This window comes from Peromyscus maniculatus, chromosome 7 (genome assembly GCF_049852395.1).
Source record: "Peromyscus maniculatus bairdii isolate BWxNUB_F1_BW_parent chromosome 7, HU_Pman_BW_mat_3.1, whole genome shotgun sequence".
NCBI lineage: Eukaryota > Metazoa > Chordata > Mammalia > Rodentia > Cricetidae > Peromyscus > Peromyscus maniculatus.
In genome coordinates, this window is record NC_134858.1 from 24,745,071 (window position 1) to 24,769,583 (window position 24,513).

At 45.8% G+C, this 24,513-nt stretch overlaps 2 protein-coding genes across 3 annotated transcripts in view; one reads left to right on the plus strand and one right to left on the minus strand.

The window, feature by feature from the left end:
- Ncapd3 (non-SMC condensin II complex subunit D3) overlaps positions 1–15,075 on the plus strand; it is a 78,180-nt gene extending 63,105 nt beyond the window's left edge. The window contains exons 25-35 of one of the 2 annotated variants that reach the window (XM_076575908.1): positions 2,601–2,738; positions 3,028–3,161; positions 3,374–3,570; positions 5,547–5,657; positions 6,538–6,720; positions 7,287–7,444; positions 7,680–7,819; positions 8,891–8,965; positions 14,142–14,216; positions 14,306–14,366; positions 14,436–15,075. In XM_076575908.1, the coding sequence (XP_076432023.1) occupies positions 2,601–2,738; positions 3,028–3,161; positions 3,374–3,570; positions 5,547–5,657; positions 6,538–6,720; positions 7,287–7,444; positions 7,680–7,819; positions 8,891–8,965; positions 14,142–14,216; positions 14,306–14,366; positions 14,436–14,544 (1,381 nt within the window). In that variant the 3' untranslated portion in view covers positions 14,545–15,075. Of the gene's footprint in view, positions 1–2,600; positions 2,739–3,027; positions 3,162–3,373; positions 3,571–5,546; positions 5,658–6,537; positions 6,721–7,286; positions 7,445–7,679; positions 7,820–8,887; positions 8,966–14,141; positions 14,217–14,305; positions 14,367–14,435 lie in introns of both variants that reach the window. The other variant, XM_076575907.1, reaches the window with a different exon arrangement.
- A 2,411-nt stretch (positions 15,076–17,486) lies between these two features.
- Jam3 (junctional adhesion molecule 3) overlaps positions 17,487–24,513 on the minus strand; it is a 57,728-nt gene continuing 50,701 nt past the window's right edge. The window contains exons 4-9 of the mRNA XM_006976572.4: positions 21,842–21,994; positions 21,216–21,418; positions 20,153–20,252; positions 18,838–18,967; positions 18,702–18,756; positions 17,487–18,440 (exon numbers count right to left, since the gene is read on the minus strand). Coding sequence (XP_006976634.2) covers positions 18,405–18,440; positions 18,702–18,756; positions 18,838–18,967; positions 20,153–20,252; positions 21,216–21,418; positions 21,842–21,994 — 677 coding nt within the window. The 3' untranslated portion in view covers positions 17,487–18,404. The remainder of the gene's footprint in view (positions 18,441–18,701; positions 18,757–18,837; positions 18,968–20,152; positions 20,253–21,215; positions 21,419–21,841; positions 21,995–24,513) is intronic.

Sequence of the window (24,513 nt, forward strand, 5' to 3'; positions counted from 1 at the left end):
CAAGCAGGAAAATCCAAGGGTGATAGTGAAAGGAGAAAGGAGAGGCAGAGAAGACGCCATCCCACCGTCCAGGGAGCAGCATGTAATAGCACATAGGTAACGCCATAGAACATGTGGCAAAACATAGATTAATAGAAATGGGTTAATTTAAGTTATAAGAGCTAACTAGTAAGAAGCCTGAGCCATAGGCCATATAATTTACTATTACTATTAAGGCTCTGAATGATTGTTTTATAAGCGGCTGCAGGACCGCGTGTGAAAGAGACATCTAGACTGCACGGGGCTACAAATATCATTCAGCTATGAACCCTACAAACTACGGTGGCCCGCCTGCAAGATAGACTGGTGCGGTAGTGGCACAAATGTTTGGGAGTAGCTAATCACTTTTTTAAAAACTGGATTCAAGGCCCACTACGTGAAAGGGAACCCATGCCTGACACTGCTAGAGTGGCCCAGAACCTGAGACTAGTTAGCTAGTGGGCCTAGGGGAAAAGCTAATACTGTTACTCTGCTAAAGAAAGGACTGTGTGACACAGTGCTACACCCACAGAGCATGCCTCACTCAGCCCTCATCAGAGAAGTTTCTTCTTGCAGTAGATGATGGTTAACACAGAGACCCACAACTGGACGGTGTGCAGAGAGTGAGAGACTTGGGAATACTGTCCTAATACAGTCCTAATTGGGATGTCTTTATCAGACCCCCTCCCCTCAAGGCTCAGGCACTATGTGGAAGAGGAAGGAGAAAGATTGTGAGAGCCAGAGGTGGTGGGTGACTTCAAGGAAACAGTGTCTTCCACACACAACAGGACTGATGCACACATGAACTCACAGAGACTTGACAGCGTGCGCAAGAACTGCATAGGTTCGAGTCCCACAGCATCCCAGCACCGAGAAGGGGAAGTGGACACAAAGTCCCAGCCCTAACCAACCATCTCTTGGCAGTTGACACCCAGTGGAGTGTCACCGGGTATATCAGCTGCACTCCAGGGCAGGCCCCATGCTCGGGAGTAGTTGGCCAACACAAAACAAACTCCATGTTCTGTTTTGTGGGCTTTTCTTTTTTTTAATTTTTGTTAATTTTGTTGTATTATCTTACCGTTTCTTAGACAGGCAGGAGAAAAACTTGGAAGTTTGATGTTTGGTTGGTCGGGCAGTAAGAAGGATCTGCAGGAGTTGGGAGAGGGGAGTAGCTGATCAAAATATATTGTATGAAACAGTTATGTTGTGCTTGGCACCATTTTTTAAAACTATTTCTTTTAGTAATAAAAATTATCCTGATACCTTATTTCCTAGGCAGTGCCTGACTGTCCTTTGCAGAATTTTTAAAAACTTAAGCTTTTTAGCATCATGGTTTCTGAGCTCCCTGTTCTGAATTTTAATTGATATGCGTGATTCAAGCTAGCTTGCTTCTCAGCCTGAGAAATACAACTAGAAGAGATCAGTTTCCAGCAGAGTCCTAATGCCTTCCAAAGCCAAGTGCAAAACGTGACACTCATCCTTTTCTCTGGTCTCCAGAAGGGGGCGGACTGGTGTTCCTGGGGAGGTGGGAATCATGACTGAGCTGTACAGTGAAACTAAACCTCCGTCTTGACAAAGTAAACCTTAGCGAGCCCCACCTCACCTGGGTTGGCCCTGTAGCAAGTCTTGGTGTTTGCGCACTCACTGCTGGGATAACACAGAAATGGTCAGGTAGGCTGCAGGTGACAGTTTGGCTTTGGAAACCAGTAGACGTTTGTATGTTGTTTTGGTGGCCCTAAGTGGTGTTTATTAAAGGTGCAGCATTGTATGCAGGTATGCTGAAAGGCTCCCAGGTGTGGAGCCACGGGTGCTAGGAGAGTGCCCGGAACTTCTTGGTGGTTGCAAAGCTCGGTGACAGTCATTAATTCTCTGGAGAGTACTTGTCTTCCTAGCCCAAAGCATGAAGCTCTTATTACCACTGCTCTTATGGAAAGTTTCAAGTATTCAAATGGGGTTGTGTTCATTATTATGGCCAGCAACTTGAAGTTGGAGTATAAAGACCACGTGTTCATTTTCGGGTAACCGTTATCATTGCATTAGACCTGAGGACCCAGGCCTCTGCTTGAAGGAATTTTAGGAAAGTTGTTGTTTTTTTCTATTAGAAGTAGATACTAGATAGTACCATTTGATTTGAGTTTTGAAATAAAAGCAGAATGGAGAGATGGTTCTGCAGGTAAGAGCGCTGCTTTTGCAGAGGACACAGTTCTGTTCCTCATCGGGTGCCTCAGAACGTGGAACTCCAGCTCCAGGGAATTCAAAGCCCTTTGCTGGCCTCCACAAGCTGGACATCTGCAACATGTGGCCATACCCCTACACACAATCACACATTTAATTAAAAGTAATAAATCTTAGCAGTAAGTAAAACCTGGTAGAGAAAGCATTCACATGGCCCTTAGCTTTGAAATGAAATATTGAGCAAGGACAGACAAAGCATGTAGCATTCTTCACTTGCTTGAGCCAATGAGGCCATTTGTTGGGATGTATTTGGAATTCTGTGCTTTGCTGTCTGGCAGAGTTCTTGGCGTATCTGTAGACTGACAGTGAGTAGTAAGTGGGTCTCCTTTTGCCTCTCTCCTTGGCAGCCTTGGGGAGTTTTGCCTGGCTCACTTGTTGCTGAAGAGGAACCCTACCATGTTTTTCCAGCACTTCATTGAGTGTATATTCCACTTCAACAGCTATGAGAAGCATGCGCAGTACAACAAGTTTTCCCAGTCAGAGAGGTGAGTGAGCCGCTGGGGTAAGCACATCTCATGTCTCAGGACGAGCTGTGGTCAGGCTCCAGAGGTGCTGGCTGTATCGTACACTCACCTGCTGTCTGCGGCGGCGGTCATTAGCTTCCTTGGCACGATGATAAAAGAAAGCTCAGTCACAATGATGGACTCCAAGGGTCATGTCTGGACGACACTGGAACCTTGTCACTGTCACTGTCACACAGCCGTGAGGGTGCTGTACTTAGTCCTCGTCACCTGTCCCCACACAGTGCAGTGACCTTGTCCTGTTCCGCCACAGAGGGAAGCGGCTATTTTTGCTAAAGGGGAAGACAAACAAGGAGAAGCGAATGAGAATCTACAAGTTCCTTCTTGAGCACTTCACAGACGAGCAGCGGTTCAATGTCACTTCCAAGATCTGCCTTAGTATTTTGGGTATGTCTGGTGTGTTTGGGGTAAATGTGTCCTTAAAATGCTGATAGCACGGCAGGTCTGTATGGAAGACATGTCCTTTTTGTCCTTCTTAGCATCAGTTATGTCTCTTAGGACCCCATCCCCACCTCCCGTCACAGCCCAGACTTGTCCTAGTTCTGTGAACTCCCTTTCCCCAAGGCTTTCTCAGAACCCGCTCCCCTGTGCTCTCTCAGCATGCTTCACTGACGGCATCTTGCCCCTGGACATGGAGGCCAGCGAGTTGCTCTCAGATACCTTTGACATCCTCAGCTCAAAGGAGATCAAGCTGTTGGCAATGAGAGCTCAAGCGTGCAAGGACCTCCTGGAGGAAGATGACATGGCTCTGGCAAATGTGGTCATGCAGGAAGCCCAGATGAAGATCATCTCTCAGGTGTGTGCACACTCTGCTGCTCCAGTGGGGGTCGTGAACCGGAGTCCTGGAGCCGTTCTTACCAGTGGCTTTATGGGTGGTTGGGATTCTGAAGTCTCTGCCTTAGCTACGCACGGCTCCTTCCGTGACTCTGAATGTGTGTCTACTTGCCTGCCTGGTGTACCATGGTGTCTCACACTCACGGGCAGAACTGAATTAATCATTTCTCCTTGCTTGGTTTCTTCTCCCAGTCTTTCATAGGGAATGGAACCATTATATACCAAAGGTTCCTTTTTAGAGACTTTGTGCCGCAGCCAAAGGCAGAACAGGAGTCTGGCATGCCAAGGATGTGTTTGGGTTAACCGAGATGTCAAATTAGAAATGCAGTGCCTGGGAAGGCCTGGTTACCACGGCCCTCAGCAGGCTCCATGGTCTTGTACCTAGCTTGAATGTCTGGTTCATATTTCCCACCTGATCCCTGGAGTCTTTTGATCCCAAAGGATTTTGATTACATCCAGTTTTGCAGAAGATCCTGTCTCTTTTGCCTTTCCAATGGTTGTTTCTTTAAGCCTGTGCCATTTCCTATCAGCACCCTTCCTGTGTCTGGTTCCTCTCCTGCAGGACATGTACTACCCTGCTGTCGAGACAGTCTTCCTTAAGCACAATTATTCTCTGCAAAATATATTGAAAATGGCTGTTAAGACAGCAAGGAACTTCTGGGGGGTGGGTTGTAAATGATCTGTGCTATTGAACACTTAGTACTTTGTGAATGCTCGTGGAACTTTTCTCTTAAAATTGATCAATGTGGGCTGGAAAGAGGCTCATCAGTTAAGAGTACTTGCTGTTCAGTTCCCTGCACCTACGTGGTAACTCACAATGGCCTTAACTTGGGCTCCAGGGAATATGATGCACTTCTGATTTCTGTGGGCTCCTGTATGCATGTGGTACACACACATGAACTCAGGCACACATACATACACAAAATAAATAGTTACTTTTTAAAAATCTGTAAATGTATCAGATATTATATAATTTTAAGCTACCTTGGTGGTATCCTGTCACCTGGATAAAATCTGGATTCTCAAAGACATGGAAAACTGCCTGCCCTCACCTTCTCCTTCCCTCTCTCAGAACCTCAGATGTGTTCTGTTCCATGCCTTTGGCACTGGTTCTTCTGCCTAAGTGCTCTCTCCCAAAGCTTCAGGAATGAGTGGTGTACATGCAAGAAACACTGTTAGCTGTAAATGAAAGATAGATTACATGTTAGCGTCAGAAAGAGAAATCTTACATGTGTGGGCTAATATAATAAATTATCTTTAATTCTAAGATTTACTGCACAGGATCTCGGTTACTGATTATTTAAATCACATACTGTTGTTTGTTTGTTTGTATTTGAAAATCATCTTACTGTGTGGCTCAGGTTGGTCTCGAACTCTTGAGCTTCCATCCTCAGGCTCCTAAGTGCAGATACTCTGGCCCAGATCACCACGCTAGTACATCACAGAGTTACATATGTATATAGAAAGGTACATACAAAACAAACAAACAGAACTGGCCATCTTAATGCTTACCCAACCAGAGATCATTGCCTTTTTACACACAAGATTATAATGTGTCTCTTTGGTAGTCAGCATGAACAGATTACCTTTCAAAAGGAAGGGTGTAGGTTAGAGCCAGGGCCAAGGTTCTATCAGGGTTGTGTGGAGATTGGAACTTTTTGTCAAGTTCCTCATCATATTTCTTACTCCTTGTTCTCACTTAGAACATGTAAGTAGTGTTAATATACATTCTGCTGTACAAGCCTGCATATGCTGTGGCGCCGCTTACAGTCTGAGAACAAGCTGGACATAGACCCTCTTCATTCCCAGTATCCTGGTCAAATGGTAGACAGGCCTCTGCAGTCTGCTAGATTTGGTGTACTTAAAGAAGTAGATCAAGGAAAAGTTTTTTTTCAGATGTGTGTGCGTCTAAAGCATGCTTTTGTTGTGTTCCTTCAGGTTCAAAAGAAGAATTTCATAGAGAATATTATTCCAATCATCACATCCCTTAAGACTGTGCTGGAGAAAAACAAGATCCCTGCTTTGCGGGAACTCATGAACTACCTCAGGGTAAATGAGGAGCTTGCCCTGTGGGCTTTTCCTCCCCAGCTCCACTCCCCCAGGCTCATTGCTTAGTCTAGACAGTGAATGAGAAGAACTCAGAATTCTAGGAAACGTAGTCTGTGTAGAAATGTACCGCCAGGCTGGCCTGTGACTGCCTGCCAAGGACTTTGAGGTACTGAAGCATTTGGCCAGAGGCACCACTAAGGTTGCTCCTGGTTCTCAGGCAGCTGAGTTTTTAAAGCACACGTTCCTGTTCTGAACCCCTATACCCTTCCTTGGGAATAAGTTCAATCTAAAAATCTTCTTAACCAAAGCTGAGGACAGGACACTGTCCTAGTCCATCTTGTAAGGAAGAGATGGAAATTAGTGGGCACACTTAATGTTGGGTGTTTGTTTTTATGGGCAGGAAGTCATGGGCCTTTGGCAGGATCACACACACAGGGATGGGGTGTTACCTTGAAGCAACTCCTGTTCCTGGGCTGTCTGTAAAGCAGGGGACCATGAGAAGCTGCCCTAGGAAAGCTGGAATGTGTTTGCCTGCAGAACAGACCTAAGCAAGGCCTCATGCCTTTGACCAAAAATACATTAAAAAAGAAGTGGCCCATTTTCTTCTTTAATTTAGCAGCTGTTAGCTAATGACCCACATCATGGTCACCTGCTTAGGCGGTCAGTGTTTCCTCAGAAAGTGCCCTTGTGCTTAGGAACCTATCAGTTGGTGTAATGGGGGTGCTGATAGTTTCTTGTTGCTGTGGAGATAAGGTTTGCTGTGTAGCGTGAGCTGGCCTGGAACTCAGGATCCTCCGGTCTCACCTGCCCTGCACCACACCGGAGAAGACCTCACTGTTCTATCAAGAAGGTCCTAAAGGATGCTCTGGGTCTGTTTCAGGAGGTGATGCAGGACTACCGAGATGAAATCAAAGATTTCTTCGCGGTTGACAAACAACTGGCCTCTGAACTTGAGTATGACATGAAGAAGTACAATGAACAGTTGGCCCAGGAGCAAGCTCTGACTGAGCATGCTGATGTGAGCAGAGTGGCTGAAGGCGGTGACAGAGCGCAGGCCGTGCAGGTAGGAGAGGCCACCTTGGGCTCGCCAGCTCTCCAGTCTGCTGTTTGCCATCATTTCTCCTTGCATTCCTCCAAATTCTGGCTGTAATCTGAGATTGGAGTTGAGCTTTGGACTTGTTCCTTGCTGGCCAACGTGTTACCTGTGACAGACACACCGGTAGCTCAAGGGTTCTTTGTCCAGGCCCTGTCAGGGGACCTTGCCTGGAAAACTATGGTAATCATTAGAATGTGTGAGCTGCCAGTAGGTCCCCTGGCAGAGCACACATGACCTCTGATTTCTGGAGCCGCCTCCACCTCCGTCTTTCCATTGACTCTGCACTGCAGAGCTTACTGTCTGTGAGGGCATTTCTGGGTGTAGCTGTTGCTCACGTTCTTCTGCCTAAGGAGTCCAAGCAGATACGCTGTATTAAAAGAGAAAGACAGACCTGCTGCAGCATCGGTGTGAGGCTGTTTGCCTATAGTTCCGTTTTAAAGGGAAGGTTGTAGTTGCCCTTGTCCAGGGTGAAAGTGGATTTCCTAAGCACTTCTCGTAGCCCATGATGATATTCTTGTTCACTCCTGGCATAGGGTGCTCCTGACTTACAAGCTGTACCTGCTGCTGCTGACCAGGAAAATGTTAATGTGTCTTCAGCCAACAGCCGGACTTCAGCACCTGGGTCCAGCTTCACACCAACTTTGTCTCCCATATCAGAAAATGGGCCTCTGAAGATGATGCCCAATGCCAGGTAGGGAGCCCTCTGAGATAGCAGCCGCCTGCGTCTCTCATGGTATTTTCATAGCTACCTCTTCATCCCCCCCCCCACCAGGCTCAACCTGAACTGTCTCATCATACCACATGCTTCCCTGAGAGGCTGGAAGGAGAGTGGTGAACAGTCTATCCACTTCCTTTAAGTGGGTGGGAACTGATGCCTCCATGGTGGTCTGCACTCGGAGTCAGTGTCTGGGATCTTGTCTCCATAGGTCCATGTCCCTGAGTACCATCGCAATCCTGAATTCAGTCAAGAAAGCTGTAGCGTCGAAGAGCAGGAATCACAGTCGAAGCTTAGGGGCATTACCTTTCAGTGTAGAGTCTGGAAGCCCAGAAAAACCCCAGAGCCATGGTAAGCCTTAAGGTTGGCACCAGATAGACTGAGTGCAGCTCAAAAAGCGAGCATATGTCTCATTGGAGATTTAGAATTAAGATTGAGCACATTTCCTGTTCTAAGGGATTTTGAAAATGCAGTGTTAATAAGGCCACCTCTCTTCTAACATACATATGCTTTATTTATGACTGGGTTCTTACTGTGTGTTGCTTTATAACTCACTTCATCTACACACCTGTAAGACACACAGTGAAGATGCCTCCATGAGCGTTTCAGAACTCTTGTCTAGTGGCTTTGTAGTCTTGGTGTGGACTATAAAGCCATTTTAAACTGGAAGTCCTGGGCCTTTAGTGACTGCCCTACTCTTAAAAGTGTTGATGCTTTTCAATTTTTTTTATGTAAATGACATAGTAAAATGTCCTTATAAATAGTCTTTTTTTTTTTTTTTTTTTTTTTTTTGGTTTTTCGAGACAGGGTTTCTCTGTGTAGCTTTGCGCCTTTCCTGGAACTCACTTGGTAGCCCAGGCTGGCCTCGAACTCACAGAGATCCGCCTGGCTCTGCCTCCCGAGTGCTGGGATTAAAGGCGTGCGCCACCAACGCCCGGCCTTATAAATAGTCTTATATTCGAAATTATTTCCAGTGGCAAAGACCAAAATCTTTAAAATCCTCACGCTGGGTTTTGGTGGTCTGCACCTATAATCCAGCACTTGGGAGGATGGGGCAGGAGGATTGCCATGATTTTCAGCCCAACCTGGGCTACAGAGTGAGACTTTATCTCCAAAATAATAACAATAATAAATAATTTAAACATATATATGCAAAAATAAAACTGGTATTTTGCCAAACTGTCAAAAATGTAAAAATAGTATGATTTTGCTTTCTACTTCCTTGAATGGTTTGAGTGTGGACACTGCCCTGCAGCCTTAACATTTATTTTGCATTGCTTTCGTAATTTCTGTGGCCTGTTTGTTTGTATGTCACTTGAAACATAGGGAATTTTAACTTTTCACATGTAGTTCATTTTCTTTTTCTGTATGATGCTGCTTTGGGATTTTGCACTGATAGATTTTTCTCTTCTATCTTAGCAGCTTCCTTAAGCATGGAGCAAGAGTCCGATCGAGCTGTCAGACATGTAACTAAACGGGCAATCAGCACCCCAGAGAGTAAGTAACTAATTGGAATAGCATAGTTTTTCCGGTCCTTCCCTACAGTTCTCATAGTAACACCAGTGGTAAAACTCCTATTATTTTTATTTTTTTTTTTTCTTTGAGACAGGGTTTCTCTGTGTAGCTTTGTGCCTTTTCCTGGAACTCACTTGGTAGCCCAGGCTGGCCTCGAACTCACAGAGATCCACCTGCCTCTGCCTCCCGAGTGCTGGGATTAAAGGCGTGCGCCACCACCGCCCGGCTAAAACTCCTATTATAAGATAGTCCCTGTAATTGGCGTTGATGCTCACTGTGTTACTGTCCAAACTGCGTGTTTTATAGCGATTGCCCTTACTTGATGGAGAATTTACTGAATTGTAACCACTCATCCCAGTGCTGCATTCATTAACTCAGTTAAACATCACAACAACCTGAGAGGGATTCTGTGCAATCACTGTGAACCAAGGGACAGATAGGTCAGGTCACAGCCCAAAAGTGGCATTATGGAGGTAGCCCTCTGCTGCTCTGGGAATATTGGAGGTGCTGTCTGGTTTGATCTGGGCTGTGGTCAGAGGTTGCTACTGCATGTACCTTGTGTGCTCTGGTGCTCTGCCTGGTGCACACCAAGACTGCTGGTTCACACTCCATCTATACCAAGAGTCTGTGGGTCTCCTCACTTCCTACTGTGTGTGTGTGTCCCTGATGTCCTAAGTCAGAACAGTTAGCTTCTTATTCTCCCAAACCTAATGAAAACTCTTATTTCAAGAGAATTATTATCTAGGTAGAAGACCCTACCTAAAATGCTTGGCATCTGAAGTGTTTACAATTTCAGATATCTTGAAACTTCCAATTCCAAGTTTTGGAATATTTGCATATATTTAATAAGATATCTTTGGAATGGGACCCAAGCTTAAACACACAATTCATTTATGTCTCGTATATACCCCAAACATATAGCCTGGACTGGTTTTATATAACACATCTAGTGTACCTGTGTTTTGACTGTATAACCTGTACTAGTTTTATATAACACATCTAGTGTGCCTGAGTTTTGACTGTATAGCCTGGACTGGTTTTATGTAATACATCTAGTGTGCCTGAGTTTTGACTGTTTAGCCTGGACTAGTTTTATGTAATACATCTAGTGTGCCTGAGTTTTGACTGTCACCATCATGTGAGGTCATTTATTTTCCACTTTGACTTTGTGTTGCACTGAAATCATTCAGATTTTTAGGTCATTTCCAATTTCCACGTTTTAAGATTGGTGTCGTTCAGCTGGTCCTATGGAGACCACTGCTGCCTGCCGTGCACTCTCCGGTTCCTGAGAGCCTGCTTGGTGTGTCCCCCTTCCCTTGCCCCGGCTGTGCATGCCAGGGTGCCTGTGTCAAGCCACTCTTGATTGCCTGAGGCCCTCACTCTCCAAGTCCCCATCCAGAATGCCCCTTTGCTCGCCTCTTCATTCTGAATAGAGGCCTCAGACCTCTCCACTGCATCCCACACTTCAACTTCATCCTGTCTGTCCTTGCTGTTTTTTGGAAGCTGTTTTACTCCTGCCTGTATGAGGCCAGCCACAGAGCCCTGGGATAGGTGATAGAGACCTGTTCAAAAACACCATATTGTGACCTCTGTGCCCCTCTAGGCCTGTCTCTCAGCTTGGTTCCTGTGACAGCGAGATGAGAACAGCTTCCATTCTGTGTAGCAGTGATGAGACACTCATGCCTTCAGCCCGTGTACTTTCCCGGCATACCTCCTGGATTCTGGCTACTTGCCATTCTGTTAACTTATGGTGCTGTGTTGTCTTAAAATACATGAGGTTATAGGTCATTGTCATGCAGGACCCTCTTTTAAAGGAGATTACTAATGATCAGAATTCTTACCATACTTTTCCTTAGGTAACAACTAGATCGTGGCAGTTTTTGACATTAAGACAGCAATTTTGACTTGTTGGGTACCAGCAGGTATGACGTTAGATATGCAAAATTGTCCTCCTCTTACAGAGAGAAGTTTTTATGTTCAGTGTTCTGGCTCAGGGGAACAAAATGCTTCTATTCTGGCAGTGAGGTACCATATGCTATAGAAGCAGAGCACATGTACCTCATTTCAGCTTTGCGTATCCCATGAGTCCCTGATGTCAATCTTGAGTTGGTTTCCTGGCAGCCTGTGTTGCTTAGCAGTGAAATCTGGTGTGGTGCACTAATGCTGCTCTAGTTTGCATGTGTGGACTCAGCTTTGATGAGAAATCAAACTTGGGTGTCACCGGGTCAGGACACCGCTTGTTCTTTCTCTGGCTGTTGGTGCAGTTTCTGCCCATCTATATTTTGAACCAGGAAGGAATGCTGGGAGAATCTTCAAACCATGCACTGCTGCTTTCAGCATGATTGATAAATCCCACCCTGACCTGGCATCATACTCAGCCCTTTTCTTGACGGTAACCATCCATTCTGATGAGGTTGGTATCTGGTCTCATTTCAGTTACGATTCACATTTCCCCAGTGGCTCGGGATACTGCACATTCTTTCCGCGTATCTACTGGCCACATGTGCTTTGAGAACTCGTTGGATTAATGTACCCACTTACCCGCTGGATTTTGTGCTTCGGAATTTATTAAATTCTGACACTGTGGCTGTTTACTTCACCAGAGGAACAGCAAAGGTTTTGCCTGCTCCCTACGTTGTCTCTTCGCCCTGTTGTTTCCTTTGCTGGGTAGAGCTTTGAGATTGAGTTGATGAAACCCCATTTCTTAGGTCTTACTGTCATTTCTTGGGTTCCTGACAGTCTATTCAGAAAGTCATTGCCCATGATTGTATCTTGACCATTTTCCCTTGTTGCCTCTAGCATTTGAAAGTCTTACATTGAGGCCTTTGACCCATTTCCAGATGGTTTTTGCCAAGCGTGAAAAGGATTTCATTTTACTCTTCTGTAGGTAGAGCCCGGTTTCCTTGTGCTGTTTACTTGCTGAAGAGATGGGGTTTTCCCTTCATTTTAAGGCACCTTTGTTGAAGATCAAGTGGCTCCAGCTGTCTAGGTTGGTGTTCCCAAGCTGTGACAGCCCTGCCACTGCACTGGGTCTAGGTAGCATGAATCAGGTATTGTTGATGCTCTAGTGAGCTCTGCTTAGGCTCTTTAGGGGTCTTTTGTGCTTCGGTGTGAATTTTAGAATTGTTTTTTCCCATTTCTGTAAATATCAATGGAATTTTGATAGTCATTGAATCTGTATTTATTTTATACATCCATTTTCATGATGTGAATTCTCGTGATCCATAAACATGGGAATCCTCTCTTTGGTTGTGAATCTGGCCCTTTAATAGCTGAGCCAGCCATCATCTCTTTATTGCACACAGGAAGTCTTTCTTCAGCATTTTATAGCTGTCATTGTAGAAGTGTGTCTCTCCCCTGCCGCCCCCCCACCCCCACCCCATTTCATTAGACATTTCTAGGTTCTGGTTTTGGCCATTGTGAATGGAATTGTTTTCCTGCGATCTCATTCTGCCTTTGCTTCTGAGCAGAGTGCACCAGAGCTGTGTGAGCCACCCAGGATGCATATAGGCTTCCAGCTGGGAGAGGCAGTGTGTGAGGCGGGGGTGGGGGTGGGGTGCACACATGATTCCTTGGACAGTGCAGGTAGACCTTCCAGGGACAGAAACAAGCAGCCCTGGACTGCTTGATGGTAGTAGCAAGAGATGGGATTCTCTGCCAGTGTGTCAGCAGGGCTTGAGTAGCCGTTAGTGGCCCAGCACTGCAGTGGGGGTTAGCATGTTTCCATCCATGAAGGCTCGCTGTATGCTCCTTACCAGATGAGAGAATGTGGGCAATGTGAGCTCTGCAGCAAGCTTCACATGTGCCCATAGGAATGCAGCGTGTGGACCCAGGCCTGCTTCCTCATAGTCTTTTACAGCTTAGGCTGGTACACAGGGCACCAAGGCTGTAGGTGTAGGATTCCAGGATGGGGCAATGTGTCATGGGCAGGTTGAGGTGACAGGAGCTGAATATGCACACCAGTATGACAGGCTAGGGCCTGTTGAAGAAAGATCATCCACATGTCCAGGGGACGCAAGTGGATTGCACCAGGTTTCTGAGTTTATAAAGGTAGCTTGGGGCTGGCTCAAACTGGTAGATTTTAGGTTTTCTTTGATAGACAGAGCCCCATCAAGATACCTAACCAGGACACTAACTTTACCTGTTCTTTAAATTAGCATGACTCCAGTAACAGGAATTATAGCTAATAAATTATTTCTTTGGCACTTAACTTGTACCAGATACTGTGTTAAAACACTTTACATCTCGTCAGGCAGTGGTGGTGTACACCTCTAATCCCAGCACTCAGGAGGCAGAGCCAGGCAGATCTCTGTGAGTTTGAGGCCAGCCTGGTCTACAAAGCAAGATCCAGGACAGGCACCAAAAACTACATAGAGAACCCTGTCTTGAAAAAAAACAAAACAAAAAACCACTTTACATCTCATATAAACTGACTATGAATGACTTGAATTTCTGCTGGTGAAAGAGCCAGAACACAATCCAAGTCTACTCCATGTTTCTAAGTGTGAGCTAGAGGCTGGGGAGGCCTTCGAGGTCAGGGACACACCATGAACGATCAAGAATGTGGGGCGTGTCGGACTGAGCTATGTATGGTGAACAAGGACAGGGACAAGGAAGAAGAGTGGACAGGGCGGTTACTGTTCCTTGCGGAGATGTAGCCTGTGGCGCTGGCCAGTTAAAGCTTTAGAGGACCACAGAGCAATCCTTCCAGTGTAGTGGAACAAGGCAGAAACGCCATGGGCCATAAGCAATGTGCTTTGACATCTCCTTAGGAAATAGAGGTGGAAAACATAAGAAATGGAGAGAGAGAGAACCAGGAGGGAAGTTGAGGGTCACCCCCATATGGGCTGTCACTGAAGGAAGACAGGAGCTGGGGGGAGGAGCTACAGGTGTGTGAAGAATGAAGACCTGTGCTGCAGTGCAACCTTGGGAAGGCCCTGGGGGAAAGAGGAAGTCAGGAGGGACCGAGGGTGTCTCAGTCTGGGTACAGTCCTGAAGCAAACGGAAGCTTTTGGTGAGTGGCTGTCACTTGTGTGTGAGGTAGAGGCTAGGAATGAAAACCTGAGTAGAGGGAACTCGATGGCTAAGTCACTGAGCTCCGTCCATTTGATATCTGTGTATTACTGAATTCTTATAAACACTGTTTCCCTTTGCCCAGAGTCCATCAATGAAGTCACATTTGGAGCAGGGGTCAGTTACATAGGGACACCAGCAACGCTGCATTTTACCAAAGGTAAGTTCTGGGTGTTCCTCTCTCAGGTCATCCACTGCCTCTGACGTTCTGGAAAAAACTAAATTTCTTTGTGTTTGACTCCTTTTCAGAGACAGTCGAAGCTCAGGATCAAGGAAATGACATTTTATGTTTATCGCTGCCTGATAAATCGTAAGTGTTCTTGGGGGGGCATTTTTCCAGAGCTTTTTCTTTTCATTGATTGTACATTTTCTTCTCCAGGCCTCCACAGTCACCACAGTGGAATGTCAAGTCTCTAGCCAGAAACAAGGGCAGCCCAAGATCTAGCAGGAGGTCCCTCCGCAAGGCCCCCCTGAAGACAGCCAACTGAAACAGTGTGCGTCAGCAATAACTGAAGGCAGAGCCCTGCAGGGGCATTTGCCATTCCCGCGTGGAAGGGGAAAGGATGGCGTGGCATGGTCTGCATGTGGAGAGACTTGCCTGTACAGTGCCAAGTCCTTTCATAGGATACCAACATGGCTTTGTTCAACTTGTGTGTGCCTAACCAACCTTCCATATGTCTTTATGTTACTGTAGTTGAGATTTGTAAATATATAAAGATGGCATAGACTTTTTTACAATAACATTAAGCTATTTAATATTGTGATGTTGTATTTTGAGTGTCAAACCTTCTGTGGTAAGTGACAATCTGGTCTTTAAGGAACACAATTTTGAAACCAGTTTTCTTCTATATGACTGAAGTGTCTATAGTTTCTCTGAAGTCGTTATGAAAGATATGTCCCCTTGGCTAATGGCAAAATTTTGACTGAAATATTTTTCTATTATTTATAATTGCAGATTTTATTAAAAGAGGTGTACAGTCTTTCTAAAATGAAGTAATAAAGGTCAAAGATAAATATAACCTCTTAGCATTTAGTATAATTTTTCTGGCTTTTGGGACAGGGCTTTATTGGTAGTCTTCTTAACATTGCATCAAGGATTTACAAATACTTAATACAAATAAGATCAACTCTTTCCCATTATGGTTCATCTGCCCACCTGCCTTTGTTCCCATGTAGAAACTTTCTGTCTCCCTAACAATAGACATCCCAGTAGTATATTCGTTATAATCCTGCTTATGGATTATAAAAGGGCTCTTGACCCTTGGAGTGGTGGTGGTACTGATAGGTGATGCTGCTAAGGACTGCTCCACAGTTGGGATGACTTGAGTCCTGTGTTGGTACAGTTTCAGGAATCCAGAGAGATGGAAATGAATGTTCTACTGTTTCGGAGACATGAGTCTCACTGATTGCTCAGCATGTTGAACTGGACTCATCCTTTTCTTGTTTCAGCCTCCTGAGTGGCAAGGACCACAGGCATGTTCTGCCATACCTGGCTAGTGCCCCCCTCCTCCCGCCCCATGCTAGCCAGGACCAGGCAAGCCCTCTGGCACCAGAATTACTGTGTGTAGTGCGCGTGTGGTAGCCAGATCCGGGGATGGAGAACTCTATACCCCGCCATCAAGAGGCTCTGACAGTGGGTGGATAAGTGTCCCAGCTGCTCTTGAGTGAACACCGGGCTGAGTACAGACGCCGATTTCCTTATTGTGACGGGGCCTTTGTGGAGTATGTGCCTAACCAAATGCTAAGGCTACAGGGTCAACTAATACAAAGAAAGCAGTGGTTTCATTTGGTTTTTTAAAAGTTTTTTTAAGTGAGTGAGTTCTAACAAATAACCAGTTGCAGTTGTGTTAGTTGAAGTGTGTAACGTGTATGAATAGCTCCAGCATCAGCAGCCAGAAAGCAGCCTCTTGGCTTCCTTCAGTCACGTTCACATCCTACTGGTAAGTGAGCTCCTTCGGGCCATGTCTGCTCTCCAGGCTCACGTGTTGCTCTGTCAGACGTAGTTCCCGTGGCACTGTGAAAGACGGCTTTAGGGCATAAGCGTAAAAGAGGGAGCAACATGACCACCCTACTGCTGTGAGAGCCACTGGAAGGCCGGGGTAGTATTCTCCCAGCCCATTAGAGTGGCAGCTCCCCTGCTCTATCAAGGGAAAGACAGAGGTAGAGGAGGGATGAAACTACCCAACATGCAGAGGTAAGAGAGACCAGGCTCCACTGGGCAGCCACAGAATTACTGCCCTGCTGTTCTTACTGGTGTCTTAGCATACAGCCGTCCACATAAGAAAAACCAGTGTGCTTCAAGTATTCAGTAAAAAAGGAAGAGAAGGGAGAAAAAAAGCAGTAGATGTATAAAAAAATATTAAGATCACAAAGTAGCTAGCTTCTCCATAAAAACCTTTCTGGGTGCAAGGTAGGATTAGGAACTCCTTTAGACGCTCCTGGCTTCAAACCACTTTACATCATGAGTCTAGCGTGGTAAAGTGTTGGAGACCAAGGACGTCTGTTCCTAAAGAATAAAGGCTTTGGATGGTGTTTCTAGTGTCCCATAAAATGAGCAGTGTCTCAGGTAGATAAAAGATTTAAAATAAAAATTAGAAAACTGCTTTTGGTCAGGCGTTTTCCTTTGCTCGCCCACAGGCTTTGTACCCTGGCTGTGCTTTCTGAGTCTTCAAAGAGCTGGACACAACGGCTTGTCATGGGGGAGACAGCCTGCAGTGCTGAGACACTTTTATCACAACACAGAGTTACAATAGAATCTTTTTAAAATATTACTGGAGTCCAGGCTCAGTTTCAAATTGCCTTTGGCCTTAGATGCACTTAACAACTAAGCAAACAATTAAAATGAATTTTAAAAACAAGTACACTGAGCCGGGCGGTGGTGGCGCACGCCTTTAATCCCAGCACTCGGGAGGCAGAGCCAGGCGGATCGCTGTGAGTTCGAGGCCAGCCTGGGCTACCAAGTGAGCTCCAGGAAAGGCGCAAAACTACGCAGAGAAACCCTGTCTCGAAAAACCAAAAAAAAAAAAAAAAAAAAGAATGATAAAAAAAAAAAAAACAAGTACACTGGCTTTGTCTTATGACCTCTCCAAAACAGACTGGAGTTCTGCCACAGCACCCCAAGACTGGGATGCCACTGACCAACAGCCTTCCTCAGCTTCCCACCTAAGACCAGCAAGCACTGCCCGGCCCAACATACCATCAGTGAGCATTTGAATCCGAGCAGAGCTGAGGTGGGGGCTGGGCAGGCTGTAAGGGGAGATTCCATCCCACACAAGTCAGTGACCATGAGCAGTGACTTAACTAACCCCAGGAACCATCCAACTTGGTCTATACGGTACCTCTGTGGGAGAAGGAATCTCAAGGAAGAGGCCATTCAAAACTAACCCAGGAGACCCCAGGGTTTCTTAATGCAAAAAGATAGAAACATGACTCGATTGGAATCTTTTAATGGTTTCCTAAGCAACAGTGGTCAGACAGTAAGTTTTCTTATGAAAAATGCTAAAACTTTTTGTCAACAAAGGAATGTTCAGCCAGCCTCCTTAGGAGAATTCCTTAAAAGACTTTATTACTGGTATTGAACACTAGTAGCCCAAGCCTTCTAACCGTAAGTTGAACTCTTAAAAAAATACGTTTTGAAACACTGTGTGGCAATATATTTACAGTTTATATAGAAATCTTCAATAATCAAAATACATCTTTAGCAAAAATTTAGAATGTTAAAATTTTATAAAATAAGCAAAATCAATAGAAAAGCAGACTTCAGTACCATTTCAGACTTAGCTTAAGACAGGTTCTAAATCCTGGCAGCTCTTGGGAACAAGAGTTCTCTGGGTAAGATCTCTCTCTTCAGCAAGCAATTTTACCTTTCTGGTTTGGGTTTTTATAAAATGCTGATCCAGACAGATTCTCCAGGAGGGACGTGAAACTACGGGCCCGTCAACAGAGGCAACACGGTGGGTCAGGGTCCAAGGGAGCAAGGCACTGCCTGAAAACCTTCATGGGCACGTCACAGGGTGCTCACCCAGCTGCTGCTCACAGCCAGTGCTGTCGTGGCTGCTAAAGAGCATGGGGCAAAACCAGTCCAGAACAAGAGAACTGATGACAGAAAAGCCCTGAAGATCATCCTAACCCCCTCGGGGGTCCGGCTAGCAAAGGTTTAGGTTACTAGGCCCATCTCCAGGAGGGTTTCTTTTATTCGTGTGGCTTGTTAAAGAGCAAGGAAGGAATCAACTTTGGCCAAAACAAAAGGCTTCTGCATGGTAGCTCTGTCCAGGTGCCCTGAGCTCCCAGCAGCCCTTGGCCTGTCTCCAATAGAGGTATTTGCAAGTGCTCTCCCAGCCGTCAGGTCTCAGATAACAAAGGACGATTTGTGTCTGAAGTCACCCTGCAAAGGCAGCACAAAGAACCATTCAGGGGCTTTTGTTGGGTGGTGTTAGAGACACACTGGTCAAACCATGTCCCCAAGAGAGGAAGCCGGGGCAACTAAGCAGAGGAAAGCCTCACTCAGTAGTAAATGAACCCACAAGGAAGGAGTTACCATGAAGGCCAAGGAGCTCAGGGGTGCACTGTGACTCCCGGGTACCTTGAGATCTACTGGGTTTCCTGGCAGGGCACACCCAGACCACTATGTTTTCTGCTCTCTTACCTCCTCATTTGTCCGAATGTAGTTAACTCCTTCATGCTTCCCTGGACTCTTATAACTGTAAACAGAAGAGGGCAGGTCAGTGGTGTGCCTATGTTAATGGAAGCCTGAATTTCACCTTCAGACAAGGCAGGCATACCTTTCTCCATCTTGTTTATTGTTGATGAAGCAGCCTCGTCTGTATGCACAGCAGATGGCCATTGTGATCAGAACAAGAACAATAAGGACAACCAGGACGCCCCCAATAATCCCAGCAATGTTCAGATCATCTACAGAAAGTTTGTGGGCAGAGATGGTATGATCCATTAAAAGACCTTGATCTTGTTAGGTCAGGTCACCTTTCCAACCCCTAGCCCCCACCCCCACACCATTTACCCCTCTGTCCATTCATGCCTACTCTATCCAGAAGAGAAAACTGACTCTTAGCATCTCTGTGGCTTAGAAGATACAGGCTACGATAACCCCTGATCAGAAAACATACGAGGACATGGATGGTTTAAATGCAGTTACACTCAAAGCCACTGAGGAGTTTACCAGTGTAGAAAAGACTTTAAGATCTTGTAAGTATGGAGAAATGGCTATATTTCTGTAGAATTAGGAACCAGGAGCCCTAAGGAAGGTCACCTTCCTAATTTATAGAGCCTGCCTTTGCTGTAGATTACTTGGGGAGAAGAAAGCTTCAAATCTTAGACATAAACACTGTTAAGGCAAATGACCTCTCACTTCTCTGGTTGCCTATCCTCGGCCCTCTGAGTCCCTGCAAGATCAGGAGGAGGCTCTGGTAGTTTTTCCTTTATGTAAATAAAGATGCCTGAGGAATGCAGGAAGCCTTCTACAACAGCAAATGACCTAAAGTAACTCCCCAAACGACGGGTGAGACACACCAGAATGCTACATGTACACAGACACTTCCAACAATTCCGGGTGGTCCCTGGACCCTGTATGTCCTCCCACAGGCTATGGAAGCCACTGCTCTGGGGGTGGCCACAACTGAGAATCTGAGAAGCTCCCCACGTGGCTCAACTCAGCCTGTCTGTCCACTTCCTTCTGACCCGTGAGCCCACTCCCTGGAGATGGCATCACAGAAGAGGGAAAAGCACGGGGCTTTGGGTTTCCTGCAGAAATAGCTACTCGAACTGACTGGATCCTGAGAGGCCCATCGGGGCTCCCCATACAGCTGAGTTTTGACACTTCTAATTTACCAAAGGGTTTTTTATACCCTGTGAAAGTCCCACGGCTGTGCTGTCAACCCCCACGGCCCCCAGGAAGGTGGTTTGAGGATCATGTGCTTTTTCATGCTCCCCTCAGGCTCCATTGGATTGGAGGGGTCCCTTGTCAGCTCCAGAGGAAAACTGACCCATGCAAGGGCCTAGCTAAACTGATGTCTAGCATTCAACTTTAAATGTTCTATTCATTCCCCAGACTTCACAGTGTAATCTTTTCAAGTGACTCACAGACTTCCATGTCCTGCCCCTCACACCTGGATGCGCCTGCATCATTGGAAGCAATGCAGTAGTACTGCCCAGAGTCATCCTTGTGGACAGCATTGAAAACCTGGTTCAGAAATGACAAGGATTATTTCACTCAACAGGACAGACAGACAGACACCAAGGCTGACGCCTGAGGCGTGATTCTCACCTCAGAGCTTGCAACAAGGAATTCTCTCCAGGATACGGAGAGAGCAAAGCTGTGTAATAGCTCGAAGAACCCAGCTTCACTTTCACTGAAGTCAAAGCGATCCTAATAACGCTCCTTGGACAACACCAAATACCCTATTACAATTCACCTGATCACTACATGCAGTTGGAAATTTCACAAACCAAGACAACTCCCGCTGAGAAGTACCTCAAAGCCAGCATATGTCCTTTGGTGAGTGACCAAGCCTCTTTTTTTTTTCTTATCCCATGTGGCCTCCCACTACCAGTAGGTTACTCTGAAGCAATTTCCCGATATGTTTTATAAGTAAGTATGTATCTCTATATTAGTGGTTCTCAACCTTCCTATTGCTGTGACCCTTTTAATCCAATTACTCATGTTGTGGTACCCCCAACCATAAAGTTATTTTCACTGCTACTTCATAACTATAATTTTGCTACAGCTGTAAATCGTAATGTAAACATCTGTTTTCTGACAGTGACCCCTGTGAAAGGGTCCTTTGACCCCCAGGCTGAGAACCACTACTCTATCTGATAAGGAGTTAACTATAGTCACAATACAATTGTGTTGATAACTGCTTAATAACAGACATCTGCCCAGTAATCACATTTCCCTCCCATGATAATTTACCTGTTGGGCTGGGTAACTAGGATTCCAACAGTGCCTGACACTTGTTTACTTGCCCCTTGGGCTCTTCTAGATGACAAGTGCCCTTTTGTTTACCCTTAGCGCTTCTTTATAGAAAAGCAAGCACTTTTCCTGTAGAGTTCCTGGGGCTCTGGGTTTTTGCCTCTGCCTTGAAAAGCAGCCTCACTGGCCCTCCTCAAAAGGTCTGTGTCCTCACTTGAGAAGCGATCTTACCAGCATGCCTGTCTCTGAGTTCACAAGGAAGGAGGAATTGTGGAATCTGGGGTTGGCTCTGGAGTCTGTGGGCAGTGGCACGTCGTTGCGGTACCAGCTGTAGTGAGGCCGGGGATAGCCCTCGCTCTCCTGGCACAGCAGTGTCGCCATCTTGCCTACGGGCACAGCCTTCGGGACTCTGCAGACAGGGGTCACTGGCTTCACTGCGGGCAAAATACGAGTTGGCGTTTAAATGTCAGCGCAAGCCCCTCGCAACAAAAGCCCAGTGCAGTAAACCTGCTCCAAAGACCACGCCCATCTGCGGCTGCCTGCTGCCTGCGCCCTGCCCGCCATTGGAGCTCATTCCACCCCGCGTGTCCAATCCTGGTTTCCAGTTCTCCCACCTTCAGGAGTAAACCGAAAAGGAGACTATGCAAAGGCTGGTAAGGGACACAGCCGGTGCTCTACCTGTGGGCTTCCCACCCCAACTCTTGACAGCCTCACTAGCCCCCCTCTCCAAACTTCGGAAAGCCCCAGCAATACAGCTCTGGAGGAATGAAATCAAAACATGAGCTTCACTCTTAATCTAGAGCGAAGGCCTCGTAAGGCCTGGCCAGCGGAAGGGCTTCACATTAACGGGTTCCCACCTTGCACAATTAACTCAATGGTAATCTCATCAATTTCTTTTCGGTCATTTAGAGCAACGACCTCACAGCGATACATGGCTGAGTCCTTCCGTGTCACATTCCAGATCCTTAATGAAGTTTTTCCAAACACATCTGAACGACCTAGCAGGTCCCCTATAAAAGAGAAAACACAAGTTACCAGCCACTGGAAGACAGTGTGGGGCTGGACTTGATGGAAGGGCACGAAGGCTGCAGACTGCTTTCTGCTCTGTCCCCAGCTGAAAGAAGTGATTTCCCTGAGGGCTGGCCACTGACTTCTTCCCATACGCAATCTGAGCATCAAAAACAGTAACTGCTGTTTAAGGTGAGTCCAGTAACCTTATTTCTCTTTATCATCTCCACGAGAGAATCCCCACCAACAGGAAAACCAAATAAACATTAAAAAACAAAACCCACAACGGATGTGTGGCTAACCACATACAAAAGCTGTGGAAAGCTGAATACTAGCTGCCCTCCCTATTCAACAAACACCTAAATAAGAGCTGAATGAGATGCCAGGTGAGGCACTTGGCAGGCAGAGGCAAGTGGATCTCTGTGCGTTCGAGGCCGGCCTGATCTACAGAGTGAGATCCAGGACAGCCAGGGCTACAAAAACGAAACCCTGTCTTGGAAAAAAAAAAAAAAAAAAAAATGTTGTATGAGAGTTAGGCTTAGTGGAACATTTATTTGTAACTCTATAAACTTATAGGAACTTGAGTTTGAGGTTAGCCTGGGCAACACAGTAAGCTCCAGGCCAGCCTGGGCAACATCAGCAAAGTGCTGTCCCAAAAAGTAAAAACTATAAAAGTCTTAAGGGGAAAAAAAGCATAATTTTTTTAGATTTATTTAATTCATGTGTATGAGTGTTTTGCCTGCATGTATGTTTGTACAGCAGGTGTGTGCCTGGGGTTCACAGAAATCAGGGGGAGGACATCAAATCCCCTGAGTTACAAATGGCTGCAAGCCACTATGTGGGTGCTGGGAATCAAACCTAGGGCCTCTGCGAAAGCAGCCAGAACTCCCAGCCACTGAGCCATTTCTCCAGAAGGCATCATCTTCATGACCTTGAGTTAGGTAATAGCTTTGATATGAGAACAAAGACATAAGCACAAAAAATTGGGGTCATATTAGATTTCATCAAGTGAAAAACATTTGTGCTTTAAAGGACATAAGCAGGTGAACAGACAATCTACAGAATGGTAGAAACTCCATGTCATACCAGACTAGTCTCTGGTTTACATAAATTTATATTGCAATAACAAATATACAAGTTTTTTAAGTGAACATAATGGTTGATTAGATATTTCTCCCTAGAAAATCTACAGCTGCCCAATATGCACATGAAGATGAAACTTCACTGAGATACCTTTACATATCCTCTATTAAGACTACTAAGGTCGGGCTGGAGAGATGGTTCAGAGGTTAAGAACACCGACTGCTCTTCCATAGGTCCTGAGTTCAATTCCCAGCACCTACATGGTGGCTCACAACCATCTGTAATGAGATCTGGCACCTTTTCTGTATGCATAATAAATAAATCTTAAAAAAAAATTTAAAAAAAAAGACTACTAAGGTCAAAGGTCAGATGATCACAAATGTTGGTAAGACAACAGGGGTGGGATGGGGGTCAACATTGCTTGTGAGGATGTAAACTGATGAAGCCAGGGTTGGGTAGATGGCTCGGTGGTTAAGAACATTTATATTACTTTTGAAGAGGATCCAGGTTTGGTTCCCAGCAACCACATGGTGGCTCACAACCATCCACATCTCCAGTTCCAGGGGATCCAATGCCCTCTTCTGACCTCTGTGCACTCAACACACAGATCTAGTGCACAGACATGCATGCAGACAAAATACTCACACACATAAAATAAAATCTAAAAAAAAAAACAAAAAAAACAAAACCATGACACCACTTTGGAAAGCAGCCTGACAGTGTCTTCAAAGGCTCACCATGCAGCACCGCATGATCGATCCAGTGGCTGTGTACTTGTTCTTCACACAGACATGACTGTGGAACACTGATAGCCAACGTGTGAAAGCAGCCCAACTACACACATCAGCTGATGAATGGGTAAAACAATGTAGTAACTACACGGTGAACACTGATTCAGCCGCAAAAGGGAACAAAGTTCTGACCCATGTTATATGTGGATGAGTCCCAACCGTACTGTGCTAAGTGAAAGAAGCCAAGAACAAGAGACTGATGTTCCCTTTATAGGAAGTCTCCACAAAAGATCCAGAGAGACAGAGTAGAGAGGGCTGCTGAGAGGTGAGGGAAGGGTCCTGACTGTTCACGGCACCATTTTCTTTCTTGGCTATGGAAAGGTTCTGGGATTGGACAGGGTGGTGGTTCCAGACCTTTGTGATCATAACAACTTCAAGGGGGACAGATCTAATAGGTGCTTGGACACAGTCCTGCACCACGGCATAAGGAGAGACCTGCCTCCAACCAGGTTCTTTGTGGTAGATGCTCTTTATGGTAGCCATTCCTATGGCTAAGGGTCCATAAAAAGAAAGTTGTTATTGTTTGTGATGCAAGTGATAACTTAGGGCCTTGTGTGAACTAGATCAGTGGTCCATCACTCTGCCCACCCCTAACTCTGCTCTAGGGAAATAAGAGTTTTAAAGATTTATTCTTTTATTACATATAT